Here is a 14559-nt window from a genome sequence, read left to right on the forward strand (position 1 = left end):
TGTATAATATACATGAACATACGTAGTATATGTATATTGTAATACACATAATAGTAATGTACATGCATAGTTTAGTTACGTTGAAGGTAACATGTATCCCAAGCTGTGTCCTGCCACATAACCACCATCCGGATGAAGGCGGAGAACACTGTCCACGTCTGAGACAGCACGGCCCACTCTGTGTAAAGGGCCAGACGGTGACTAGCTTCGGCTCTGTGGGCCATCGACTTCGGTCCCAGCTACTCCGCTCTCCTGTGATGGCACTTGGTACTGTCAGACTTTCTTTTCTCCTCCACACTGGATGCGTGACAGTATTTCACTGCAGTGCTGAGTAGCATGTGTGGGTTACTAATGGGGTCACTAATGAGAATGAGCATCTTCTCCTCTATTCTTGAGTCTGATTTCCTTTCTCTGTCAAGTGTCTGCTTGTAAGTCTTCACACTGGGTTGGTTATTTCTCATCGGTGAACAGGAACTCGTATGACAGTTCGGCTCCCGGTCTGGGATAAGTGATACGTGATGCAAATGTCTTCTCCCGGTGTGTGGTCCGTGTTTCCACCTTTCTCATACAGTATCTTTCAGAAAATATAAGCTCTTCTTTTTGAGATAGTGAGATGCGTTAACATGTCCCTGTAGGTCTCGTCCAAGAAACTGTGTTCCACCCAAAGTTGTGAAGATGTTCTTCCAGCAGCTTTCCAGGGCAGCCATTCACATCCTGGTCTTGAAATCCACACCACCTGTCTCCTGTATGTGGGGAGGCACGGCTCTGCTTCCACTCTTGCATAGGGAGACCCGGCTGCCTAGCCCCTGTAAAGCCCACCTTTCCCCTCCCTGACCTATGGCATCACCACCATCCTGCATTAAGGCCTGTGGGTGTCTCCGGGTCATCACTCTCTTCCACTGGTCATTCTGTCTGTCTTGGCACCAACACCACATCCCTGCAGTCACCATAACTCAGGAACACGTTTTAATCAGCCAGCAGGCTAGTGCCTCCTCCTTGTTCTTGAAGAGTTTATGAATCCGTTTGTCAAGCTGCACAAAGGAACGAAACTTACTGGGAAATTCGTTGGGAAAGAAACAATGTCTTTATAATTTCGAGCCTCCCAGTTTGTGCTCTTAGTATATCTCCATTTATTTTGGTATTTTTAATATCGTTCAATAAAGTTTTAGACTTTCCTGTGTGGCAGTCTTGCAATCATTGGTAAGATTTGTTCTTAGGACTTTCTGGTTTTAATGCTATTGTAAGTATTATTTTCTGAAACCCTAACCCTGACTCTACAGTGTTGTCACAAGGAGTGTCAGATGAGCTATTAACATGCAAACAATTTAAGTCAGTGCCAAGTTCCACACATCACCTCTAGTCTGTGGCTCTCTTAAATGGCCAAAAAATCCCCAGATACATTTTGCTCCCCTCGGTGACATTAAAAAAGCTATAACAGCTGGGGTCTCACGTGCCTTATCCCCCCTTAGGGCCGGAGGGCTACAGTCTCATTTCCCAGGCACTGCTTGACCCTTCTTTCTAGTAGTTTTGAACACAAGTCATAGGTCAGGAGAAGAATCCCAACCACACACCTGAGACCACTCATTACCCGGAAACAAGCCCCTTCCAGTACGTGATACTGGTGTGTGTTTTGCTGTGTTACCTCCTTCACAGGAATGGCTAGGGGATCTGGAACTTTGATAAAAAAGTAATTAAGCAGGTAGATGGGGAGAGAAATATCTTAGATTGTTTGAGATATTGACTACTGGCAATCCTCTAGAGTGCCATGAACATGTTTTATATGTTACTAAATGTTGTCTTGTCATGTTCTAGAATTTTATAGAAACTGATAATGAGGGCAATGGCATTCTTCGGCGGCGGGATGTAAAGAACGCGCTCTATGGTTTTGATATCCCCCTAACACCGAGGGAATTTGAAAAGCTCTGGATGAGGTAAGTGGAATCTGCAGGTTCGGCTCGCCTCTATCCTGCCAGCCCCGGGTTGCTGGCCGCAGCAGACTGACCCCCACCTGGCATGCCACTTGGGGTTGCGATGCGGGGCCTGGAAAGGTTTCCACTGGGTTGTGTCTGTCCTGTGTCCTTACTCCCTCGAGAAAGCAGCCTTGGCCAAGAGGCTGGTCTTTAGGACCATGGAGAATCGGGGTAAAACATTCATCATGGATACCAGACTGGAGAGGTTGGCATTTGCAAGGAACAGGGAGTTCAAGTCCAAACTTGTATCGTTTTAGAAAACTAAGTTACTCTCCCAAGACTCTATTCTAATACAACTAGCGCAGCAGACAGAGTCACAGTGGGTAAGGGGAGAAACCATCTCTCCCCATTGCCTAAAGATGGAAATCAATGTCGCACAACTGTTTTATAGATAAGTAATTTGTAGAGAGAAAATAACCGAACTTTTGGCAACTTGGAGAAGTTTCCCGAGGGTGTCTTAAACTGGACATAATATCTAATATTGGTTACATTTTTCAAAATGAATTTTAGATTTAGCTGTTCCTGAATTAGGCCCCCAGTTGCAATATTCCCCACGTAGATGTCTGAGTTTCAAGGTGCACTAACAATGCGGTCCATTTCCAAGTTCCGGAACCGTCTTTGAATTACCTCCGTCTTCATGATGTGTTCGCCGCCGCCTGCCGTCCCCCAGGGCGGCGCACCAGTGTCGTACCCCCTCTCAGGGCCAGACTCACCAAGCAGCTCATGTAATTTTTTAGCTTTTCATCTGTTCAAAGTGGAAGGCTGAAACGTTGGCCGAGTTTAGAATTAGGTGGGCTGTTTTGTGTCTAATTTAGAAAAGCAACTTGAAGTGCTTACAGAATCCTTATTTTTTTAGATCAGCTCCAACACAGGGCCAATTTAGGCTCCTTATTCATATTCCCTTTCAGTACATGAAATGAGTAGGTCCCACTGAGTAACCAAAAGATTGGGGTACACGGACACATGGATGGACCTCTCACTCTAGGCTTTTTGGATGATGAAAGGTGACTGGTCCCGATTGTTAGGGACCCACCGGTGGGGGGGACACAAGCAGTAACCCAGATGCTGGGGCACAGTGTCACCTGTGACAAATGCCAGAGGAGGGACCATGGTAAGGGGGATGGGAGATAAAAGTGGGAGGGCGGCGGGCCCTGGAGGAGAAGGAAGCTGTCACGGTAGGAGCGAGGTTGGAATGGTTCTGGGGGTTCTTTATTCATTTTTTTGACATTATTAAATGTACAAATGTCTGCCCCATGCTGAAAACTGTGTGAGGTCAGAATTTTATCTGCATTTGTTCAGCTGCCTGTACCCCGTGGATGGTGAGGGGTGGAGAGGGAGAGCTCTGCCACCAGGCATGTGGTCATGGCTCCTGCCTCCGTCCTTAGAGCTGTGTGGCCTCCACAAAGTTACTTAATGTCTCTGTGCCTCACTCTGCTCTGCTCAATTTGTCTGAGCGGTGAGTTGGTCGGGGTAGGCTAGCTGCAGGAACAAATGGGGCCGACATCGCAGGGGCTTGTCCTGATAACGATGTCTCCACCTAGTGTGGGCGTCAGTGTTGGGGGAGGGGGTCTGCCCTCAAATCATTCAGGGGCCAGGAGTCCCACCACCCCCTGGATCTTCTGTGTCTGCCAGCAGAGAAAGGGAAAGAGCACAGAGGACCATGTGGTCAGCCTTGTAGAGACCAGGCCTGGAAATGGGGCCATCACCTTGCCCACGTTCTGTCGGCCAGAGTTCCTTCACGTGGCTGCTCCCACCTGCAAGGGATTCTGGGAGAAGCAGTATGGATGTGTGTCCTGGAGCAAAAAACAAACGGTGACAGGGGAACCCATGATAGCATCTGTCACATGTGGAATTACCTCCGCGGAAGAAGACAGAGGGGTATTCAAGGCAGAAGAAGCTTCAGGAAAGGTCATACCAGGATCTAGGCAGGAAAGCAGAAGCCACTCTACCATCTCTGGCCAAGCAGGGCTGAAGACAGTGACTGATACAGATGTCAGAGGGCCGGAAGTCTGAAGGGGGAATGTGGGCTTGCTCGGAGCCCAGACGCTGCTGCCCCAGTGGGCTCACAGAGTATGAGAGGAGGGGGCTCACCCAGAGATCAGGAAACCGCTCCCCAACCCGGGACTGAAGGGCAAAGGAGAAACAGGGTCTTTCTTGGAGGCCAGGAAGATGCCTCCACCCCCGTGCGGCCTCAGAATCTGCTGGAAGCTCAGCCATGTGCAGAGCAGCAGCCATGGCCACAGCCACAGCAGGACGTGGAAATAACCAGAGCTGCCCTCTTCCCTCCTTCTGACCAGGCACTGCTCCCTGCGAGCTGTTAGGGGGGTAACTCAGAAGATGTGCGGAAGGATGAGCGTAGGGTTGAGAGTCACCAGAGGAATGTCTCTGCTAATGGGCAACAGACGGTGTCACATTCCACGACTGCAGAATAACCGGGGGCCCAGGGTGCAGGTGACTCGGGTGGGCAGGAGAGCAGGCCGCACGTCCGCTGATACGAATCACGAAGGACAGGACAGTGTAGGGAACCCTATCCTAAAGCCAGGTGTTTAATAGGGAAAGACCCACACAGGCCTGGGTCCTAGAAAGATCACTCTGGCCATAGTGGGGAGGACAACCTGCAGGAGGCTGGATGGGAGGCACAGAGATGAGTTAGGGACTCTGTCACTGGCCCAAATGACAACTGGTGAGCTTTCCTGGCAATGCGGGGAGGACTGGGAGGCAAGTGACAGGTGCGAGAGAGATTTAGGAAGAGTAAATAGGCCTTTTGCAGCCTGGAAGGGGAGGTTATGAGAGATCAGATGCTCCTGCAGAAACTGGGAAGAGAGCCGGCGGTGGCCTAGTGGGCCTCGCCGAGGGCCATGCTCCGAACAAGAGCTGCACCTGATCCCATGGCACGCCACCCCGAGCTGTGTGATGGGGGGCCAGTGGCTCGCCTTCTCTGGGCTTCAGTCATCTCTCAGATAGGAGGGCGACGGGGACCAAACGGTAGAGGCAGAGCAGCTGGCATACAGAAGCATAAAAACTGGCAGCAAAAAGATCATATAGATTAGAAATTCCTTTCTAATTGTGATATGAACGCATACTCATTTTAGAAGTTTCTGGAAATCCAGAAAAGCATAAAGGGAAAGAAAAGACAACAACAAAGCACCCGTGACGTTCTCGGCAGACATGATAAATGGTGACCTGGGGTGACGCCTTCCCCCCATTCTCTGTGTGTTCCCATGATCTCAGCTAGTCGTCCTCACCCCTCTCACCTTCCTGGCCTGTGCCTCTCAACCACTGCGTGTCAGCTGGTGACGGCAGCTGCTTAGCCCCGCTCCACACCCCACGTCCACCCCTGCCCTGTGGAGCAGGAGGTGCTGAGCTGGCGAGAGGCTGCCGGCCAGCCGGGGGCTGTCACGCACCAGGAGCCTCCTCCAGTCACCCTAACAGTGGGAGGGGCATTCTCCCCCTGGGGACGCAAGGAAGTCGTGGGCAGCTGGGACCCATGTGACACACGCTGCCAGCTCAGGGAGTTTGCTTGTCAGAACAGGAAAGCCCCCCCAGAATAGAGAGGGGGAAGTGAGTAGACAAATAACATTCTGCCCTTTCGAAAATACAAAATTAAAAACTAGGGTAGAATATAGAATGCAGACGAGAAGAAAAGATAGCATCCATTATCCACTCAATGTTGATTAAGCACCTGTGAAGCGCACTGTTCTAGAGCGTCTAGAGTAGTCTAGAGGGTCTGATCTGTGCCGTGGAAGGAAATTAATGACTTCACCCCCACATCTCAGTGGCTCAGCAAACCAACGTTATGTTTCTCACTCACCCCAGCGTCCACAGCGTTTACCAGCTCTTCTGGGCGATTCTCTTCCAAGTGATGGTTTGGGGAGCCGGCCAGCTTCTAGCTTGTGGCTTCATTGAGCCCTGCGGGGGTGTCTACAGAGCTGTAGGATCTCATGGGCTTGGGTGGGCTTCGACCCCAAAGGGATACCCTTCCGCCCGCTGTCGGGGGCCTGCCCTGCAGCCAACCGATCACTGCACGGGCGCTGGACAGATCGGGGAGCGCCCGATCGGTGTGGTGTGAAGTGAGCCGGGAAGTAGTCTGGCTTATCAAGGATGAAAGGAACAAAATGTTCCAGCCTGGAGGAGGCTGGTGTGAAAGGGAACCTGCTCGCGGAAGCCAAATCAGGAGCTGGGAGGACTGAAATTTTAGGAGCAGGGTGTTTGGTGTGGTCCTGGAGAGATTGCTAAGAATGAATTACAAGATGGAAGTGGATTCATTCATTCCTTCATTCATCCGAGAAATCATGAAGCAGGAATTTCTTGAAACTTTCTAAGTGGCAAGCCTTGTGCTGGAGGCTGGGGTTCCAGAAACGAGGCAGCCCCCACTCGTAGGCTGCTCACAGCTCGGCAGGGAGGGTAAGGACGAAACACAATGGTGCGGGTGGTGGGAGCTGGGTGGGTGTTCAGGGAAGGCCCCCCCCCACAACCCTGGGAGATGCGAGGCCTGAGCTGAGTCTTGATAAACAGTCCTTAGCCAGAGGTGGAGGAAGGGCATCCCAGTGAGCAGAGGCCCAAAGCCCGGAGGAGGGGGAGCTTTGGGATGGGAGAGGAAGGCCACTGCCCTTCACAGCAAAGCCTGAGATCCAGAGCCTGTCCGTCTTGGGGACCACCAGCACCAGGGGGCCCACGGACGGAGGCACTTCTTCGGGGACCTGCTCAGCCGGCAGTGCGCCTCCTGTAGCTCAGTTCATCAGACGGAATTCAACTATTTTGGATTTAAAACTGACTTCGCTCGAAAAGCTATGAAGACAATGCATTAGAAACATGCCCAGAAGGCTGGTGCAGGGAGGCACGTCTCCCAATTAACAGTATGCGACTAGTGGTCTTGATCAAGTGGACTCAAGGGAAAGTTTTGGGGGTCATGGAGGCCCAATTTTTGCATGTTTCTTGATATGGTAGGTAAGTTGTATCTTGGTCTTCCAACACGGAAAGACTGTGCAAGGTACCTGTGCCGAATGCACCAGCTCGTGGGAGAAGCCATGACTCCCAGTTCCTGGGAAGCCTGGCCGTCTGCGTGGGCTCAGCCACGGCCGGAGCCTGGGGGGTGCCGTGCTGTGGGCCACTGAGACAAGGACAGCCCGGAGCGGAGAGAGGACTTGAAAGGGTCCAGTGAGCCAGGTCTTTAGGTTAGGAAAGAGGACACTGAATGGGACATGGTAGCTGGGAGGGAGTTTTGGAAGTACTTGGGGATAACTGGCCAGGTGGGCTCCTAGCTCATCATAGAGAACTTCTCGTGATCCAAGTTGTCAGGCTCTCCGGGGGGTGATCTTTGAAGGAGTGTGTTTCCCCTGTAGGCCTGGCTTTATTTAAGGCCAGACCACCCCTCAACTGGGGAGCATCATGGAGGGATCATGGCCCTGGATGGCCCCAGAACCTGGGACGCCACCAGGACTTGCTGACTGTGCCCTGGTGGCCGTGGCCAACTCGGGCAAGGGGAGGCTCTACCCTGAAGGACAGGGATGGGAGCCATCAGACCGCCCTTGCGGGTGACACCTGAGAAGATTCTGTATGTCCTAAGCTGCATAAGATGACACGTCTGCCTCGGCTGCCTGGCCAGGGTCGTCAGTGGGGCTCACCCCAGACCCTCTAACTCTGGGGTCAGAGGTGGTAGACGGTGGGACTACCAGTGACATAAGAATCATGCCTGAGCTGGGCATAAAGAACTAAGACTTTGAGCAAAGCAAAGCCATCGACGTGAACGTATTCAAATCGTGTGTTGAACTGAGTTGCTGGATGCGTGATAAATGGGCAGAGGAATCGGATTATATCAAAAATTAGCGGCCATGGCCACATGCAAATGCAAGCTTTTATGGGTCCTCTGTGTATGGGCACATTTTCGCTGGCACATCTGTTGCCGAGCCATTTTAAAATTCAACCTTTATAGACAAGTTGATTTTTTAAAATGTTACACAAAGGATTATATAATGAAGGGTGAGGTTATGTCAGCTGAGTTGACTCTCTTATTATCCCCATTCATAACAATGTTTTAGTTGCAATTGTGCAATCTGGTCTTCTGTTCCTTTGCGAGGAGAATAGAATGTTTACGATCCTTATTAATGAAGTAATTAAGAAGTGTCTTTTCATTCAGTTCAAGTGTCATGATTTAGAGTTTGTTGTCAGTAATCTCTTGTGCATGACACGTGCTTCCTTGGGAACACGTGTCCTTTGTACGCAGTGGCTCAGCAGACAAGGACTGATGACCAAGCGTCTCGAGGCCTGTAGCCCGGCACCAGGAGTTTGTTGTAAGGGTAACATGGCGTGGTCGCTGGTGGTTGTCCCTCAAGAAACTTGCCGTCCAGCAGGGACAGAAGGCACGTTCTAAAGACACGTTTGAGCCTTTGGATGGTGAACAGCAGCGGCAAACCCCAGCGGGCAGTCGCTGGGTGCCGGGCCCTGGTCTATGCCCCATGGCACATTTACCCAGTGATCCTCACCGTGGGCACAGAGGAAGTCCAGACAGAAGTGGAGACACAGCACTTTTGACTTAGGAAGAGAGAGGGGTCATTGGTCAGGGAGTGCTCTCCACAGCGTTCTTTTAGGAGCCCTCCTGGAGGAACAGGGAGCCTTGGAGAGCTTTATTCAAGGGGTGTCCTGAGTAGAGTCATGGGACCACATCACTCTGCTTGGCCCCAGGCTAGTCAGGCCCGAGGCACTTCGGGGAGAGAGGTGTGACCCTGGCATCTCCCCAGGAGCTCAGAAGTGGCACCCCTTCCCAGGGACATGGATGGAAAATAACCTGCCCTTTCTGCAGCTGGGATCTAACCACCAGCCACAGGAGGAGCTGTTTGCTACAAGCCCCCATGGGGCCTGGAGGGTCACTGCCCTGCCCAGACCGCAGGACGTGCCTTGGCAGCCAGAGACCCCACGGGCCTCCTTTTGTGGGTGTGTCACTTGGTTCTGTTGTAGAAACCAAGGGTCGCCTGGGTGGCTCAGTGGGTTAAGCCTCTGCCTTCAGCTCAGGTCATGATCTCAGGGTCCTGGGATCGAGCTCCGCATCGGGCCCTCTGCTCAGCGGGGAGCCTGCTTCCCCCTCCCCTCTCTCTCTCTCTACGTGCTGCTCTGCCTGCTTGTGATCTCTCTCTCTCATCAAATAAACACATAAAATCTTAAAAACAAACAAACAAAAAAAACAAATTGACTGGATACAAAGTAGAATGGCATTTGCGGGGTGGGGGTACAAGTACTAAGGTCGCACTAATGACACCTGGAAAGGCCTCAGATGGCCCCATAAATATTGTAAGAGCAGCAGTCAGGGCACTGGCCTGAGACCTGGGTCTAGGAAGGCCTTCAGTGGCTCGCAGAGGAGGGACCAGAGCCCCAGAGTGGCCGAGGGCCTTGCCAGGCTCTCAGGGCAGGTGAGCATCTGTTTGACTTGGAGTTCTCCACCCTGTGCTGCCTCGCAGTTGCTGGAGGAAAACCTCCTTTCCTTGTAAGCCAGAGTACCTGATCACAGTGGGTCGGGATGCCAGTAGGGCAGGTGGAAGTCAGACATGTAGCAGACATGTAGGACACAGAAGTGACAAGTGGAGAAGAAGGGCCCCCGCCCCCCAGCTCTGCAGGCACTTCCTGGAATGGCCCACTTGGCCTTGGGGAAGGACGGATGGCATGCCAGCTCCCGAGATGCTCTGTGGGTTTTACCACAAGTGAATGAAGGGTTTGCCTAAACTTCCTACCCCTTGTCCTCCTCTCACCACCCCCTCACCCCTGCTCAAATGAAACAGTCACAGAGGTCTCTGTGTGTCGGAGGCGAGCAAGCATGGGATCCTGCAGGTTTTTCCACGTGTGGTCAGTTAACGAGCAGAGGGAAGCTCGGCCGCACACATTAAAGCCACCTGTACTCACGCTCAGACGAGCGCCCGAAGAACCTGCTAGAGAATTATGCCCATGACGTTGTTCAGATACAGTCTTGGTCCTTGTAGCTCGGAAATCATCTGGGAAAAATCACGTCCGCAAATGCCATTTTTATCGGTCAGATGAGGATCAAGATCTTTCAGTAAAAATAAATGCTTTTTTTTTCTTTAAGGGAAATTGGCAATTTGCCTTAAAATTTTTTATTGAAGTAATTCTATTCTGTTTGAATAATGCTGGGAGATTAAAAAACCTTCCATTATGCCTTTTTTAATGAATTATAATTCAGAAGCATCTCAATAATAGAAAATGACATAAAAGGTACACAGCATAGTTCTTATCTTGTTTTCCTTACTGGGCTCGCTCGCTGGTTGTATATAATTGGCATCTCTTCAAAGAGGAAATGGGGAATTTGAATCAAATGGCATTCATTTATTTAAGTTTTAAGATTGAATATGCTTTTTGAAAGACTTTCTTCTAAACTTTAGCATAGTTGCCTTACATGTAGGTGCTCAATTAAAAAAAAAAAGTTGAATGAATGGCAGGTTTGATTTTAATTTTCTGTGGTCACAACCGTTTTTCTAACAGAGGGACAAGTGAATGAGTTTGGTTGCTCTTTCCTGGGGTGACCAAGGTCACCTCTCAGGAGGTGTGACCTTTCCGTGGATGAGAGCAGCGGGTTTCCAACTGCGACAAGTCTGTGCCTCCTTGCCTGGGGATCTTGTCAAATGCAGAGTCAGATCAGGTCTGGGTCCTGTATCCTGGGTCCCGAGTCTGCATTTCCGGCTCGCACACTGCGGTGGCTACTGATGAAGGTCTTGTTTGTTTGTTTTCAAAGCTATGACACCGAGGGAAGAGGGCACATTACTTACCAAGAGTTTTTACAGAAATTGGGGATTAACTACTCAGCAGACATGCATCAGCCCTACGCGGAGGACTACTTCAACTTCATGGGTCATTTCACGAAGCCCCAGCAGATTCAGGAGGTGGTCAAGCAGCTGGAGCAGAGCATGGACAGGGCCGTGCTGGTCAGGTAAGCGCATGAGTATCGTGGCCCCGCGATCGGGGGGCCGCCTGTTCGACATACCCTTGCGGCAAAAGTGGTTTTAAAGTGGTACCTCCCAGTGCCCACAAAGTTGTCATGAAATTCTAATACTCCTTTGCTGCTGTAGATTCTAGAAATGGGCAGCAGGTCACAGAGTATAAAGGAGCTAAAAGGCTATGAGCCAACCCTTCCTTATCGGGTGACAGTCTCACACCCTTCCTATTCTGTAGGTCGCCCTGGAGAACATTTTAGGTGTTTACTAAACTATACCCCTGGGCTCTGCCCCTCGCCCAACTAGAAGGCAAGTTCACTCAATGCAGAACAGTTCCTGACACCCCATAGACACCCCGCAAACCTCTGTTGAATGAATGAATGAACGAATGAACATATTCTTTAACTCAGTACTTTGGGGACTATACCCCAAGGAAATAATGTAGTAGAAGCAAACAGTTGAGTGGTTGGAAGACATGATTTGCGCTATGTCTTCAACAACAGCTAAAAGGGACACCTGCAATCCCAGTGGGTATGCTGGCTTATACAATGTGGCCCCAAGGAATATGAAAAAGTATGTGCCTATTCAATTAGCATCACAAAGACTATGGAAATGTGATCAAGGGCTAATGGGAAATGACATTTTAACCAGTATGTGTGTTGTGATTGGAATTATGTCAAAAGTGTATGCCGGTCCTCCACAGGGACCAGAAGATGCTGTCAAAAGGTGATGGGTCGGATTCGGATGGGGGAGCCATACTAGTTTAAAACTAGTTACTAATGTCCTATGTAAGAAATATATGACACAGGAAAAAATGCTGCCACCTTCGGTAGAAACGTAAAGCAGTGGGACGGATGCTCTTGATCTGTCCTAGGTCCTGATGGCCACCCGGCGGCACTCACCGTGGCTGGGACTCCGTCCTCACTCCACAGCTCTGCTTTAGCCCTGTGATGCTCTCCTTTGTCTTTCTGTCTCCCATCTGTCACTTCAGCTGTCTGTCCTCACCACCTCAGATGGCACCTGAATGAGCCAATGAGTTGTTGCTAAAGAATCCGCAAAGGAAATAAAAACTCCCAAGGGCACAGGGAGGAAAGGTAATAGCTAAGAGGGGTTTAAGAGAAAAGCAGTTCAAAGACACCCCCGAGGTATGTCCGAGTGACTGAGTTAGAAAGCCTGGAGGAAGAAAATTGAGATTGTGAGGTTTAAAGTAAAAATATGCGCAAGATTGGTATAAATCAAATACGCCATAAAACTAATGAAAAAGTGGAATTTATCTTTACCAGACAGGGCTGGCCTCATTACCCACTCGTGTCTTCCCTCCTGCCACTTGTGAGTAATGAGGCTCCGAGGGAAATCTCACATCTCGGCACTCTCGGAACATTCTCTCCCCTCCCGTGTTTCTGTTTATTGTGCGAACTGTGAGCCATCAGACCATGCGTCTCAGATCACCAGGCTCGGTTAGCTGATTCACACTCACCCTGTCCTCCTTGCCACAATCACACTTTCTTTACCAAAGAAGACAAGCCTGATTTCACAAAAGTGTCTGACCAACTTCCACTTTCCCAAAGACATCGGATGATAACATTGGCAAGTAACCGGGGTCTTCTACCTCCTCTGATGAGAAAGATGAGAATTGGGTTCATGTCAAGTGACCAAAATTTATATTTTCCTCTTAAATCTAAGAGAATGTATTTGTTTGGAGTGCTCTAAATACATTTTGGAAATTAACAAAAATCCTTTTTAAAACTCACATTTTCCATGCCCTCTTCCTTTTTGCCCAAGTCTGAGTTGAAGATCTGGGACCAGAGCTGCATTGGTGAACTAGCCACACAGCCCCAGCCTGTTCCGAGTTCCGATTGGGGTGGGGTGGGGAGGAGAATACAAGCAAGACCGGTGAAGCCTGGCCCAGCAAGGTCATGTCAGGCAGGGCTCTGTGGCCGTCCCACTGGCCATGACAGTGCCCTCTTCGGACCTCTGATTCTCTGTGCAGACGAGGAACCAGACACGACCGAGAGCAGCAGCAGATTGTCCCTGAGTGTGTGCTTCCGTCGCTTCCGTTCGGCATGAAGCGATCGATGCTCCAAACCCTCATTTACTCTGTGCGCGCATTTACTCTGCAAGGGAAATAATTACTGCCTAGAAACCAGTCCAAGAAGTGCTGAATGCCTCAATTTTCTAAAAATATGGATCTCAAAAAATGTTTTGATTTTTTTATACCTTCATTTGCTTTCATCTTGAAGGATTAAGTGGAATATAATAGTGGTGATGACGAGTAGTCATTTCGTAGTATGGGACTGAGTTCAGCACACACCTGTAAAGGGATCCAAAATGTTGCTGCTGTTGGTATATATTTGCAAAACAATTAATGCAATTCATTTGTATCCATTGCTCAAACACTCTGTGGGCCGCCTCCACACTGGAGGCCAGTGAGGACGGGGGTGGATAGCCCACCGAGGCTTCCAAGTCAGCCCCACTCCCCCTCCTTACCTGCGTGCTCCCACTTGACTTTCTCTCTTCTCGACTGTTCTGTCCCTCTGGATTTTTTCTTCTAGGCATGCTCAAGGAACTGTTTTCTTCGCAAATACATCTCTGAGGTGGTAGACAATTACCAGTAAAGATACAGTGTTTGGAATTTATACCACATTCTCTTCTCTGAATAAGAACCCCACAGCCAAGCCCTAGTCTGAGTCCCCCAGACAAGCATGTTGCTCGGGTCGGTAGGAAGGAAGTCTCTCTTTTTAGAGATCTGGGTGAGCCCAAGTTCATGGAGTTGATAATCAGTCCACCAAGGTCAGGTGCAAGATGGTACATCCCTAAAGATTTCCATACTTTTTTAGTCCTTTAACAAAATATATATATATATTTTTTTGGTCAGGGAAGAATTTTCCTAAAAAATGGGTTTATAGAAACTTGAACGTGTTCTGCAAGAAAAACAGCCTCCAGCAGAAGCTACGGCTGGACCCCGTCTGTCCCCGGAAGAGGCAGGTCATGTCAGGCCCTGACTGCACGGAGGTTCCAGGCACTCTCGTTCCACGTCTGTAAAGTGTGTGATAGTTACCCACCTCCCTTGCTAGGTCGTTGAGAAGCATCAGTGGGAGAGAACGTACACAAAGACAGCACAGCTCCTGGCTTGCCCACTGATGCCCACAAATGGTGGCTGCGTTAACAACACAGTATATGATAAAAAGCCAGGGGTCCCAGGGTACCCCTTCTCCCCGGCTAACACTGAGAGCCTGTCCGCCTTCCTCGCTCCCTGAGCTCCTGCACCTGTGCCTTAGGGCCTTGACGCTGGCTGTCCCAGGGCCCAGGAGAACTATTTGGGGTTAATACCAGTCTCTACTCAAGTGCCACCTTCCCACTGGGGCCCACCTGCACCGCCCCGCGGGAATGGCAGTCCCGTTCCCACTGCCGGTCTTCTCAGCCCCGCTCTGCAGTCTCTACTGACACCCTGTGCTGACCCCTTCTGTCTCATGCCAGCCTCGCCCCACAGGCATGTGGGTTCTCCCGATGCCTGTTTGAATCCCTAGATGCATCCCAGTACCCAGAGCAGTAGCCGGCACCCAGTAGGTGCTCCGCGGGTTTTCATGGGACAATCAAGATGCAGTTCACAAGTCTGTAATATCACTCTAGGTCTTAATTCCTTGTTTTATTTTTAA

General features: G+C 50.2%; 1 protein-coding gene across 1 annotated transcript in view; it reads left to right on the plus strand.

The window, feature by feature from the left end:
• Window positions 1-14559, plus strand: part of EFCAB6 (EF-hand calcium binding domain 6) — a gene marked incomplete at its 3' end in the record, with an annotated part of 203919 nt that overhangs the window by 143801 nt on the left and 45559 nt on the right. The window contains exons 20-21 of the mRNA XM_080812428.1: window positions 1813-1931; window positions 10705-10899. Coding sequence (XP_080668554.1) covers window positions 1813-1931; window positions 10705-10899 — 314 coding nt within the window. The remainder of the gene's footprint in view (window positions 1-1812; window positions 1932-10704; window positions 10900-14559) is intronic.

The sequence above is a fragment of the Martes martes genome (assembly GCF_963455335.1).
Source record: "Martes martes genome assembly, chromosome: 8".
NCBI lineage: Eukaryota > Metazoa > Chordata > Mammalia > Carnivora > Mustelidae > Martes > Martes martes.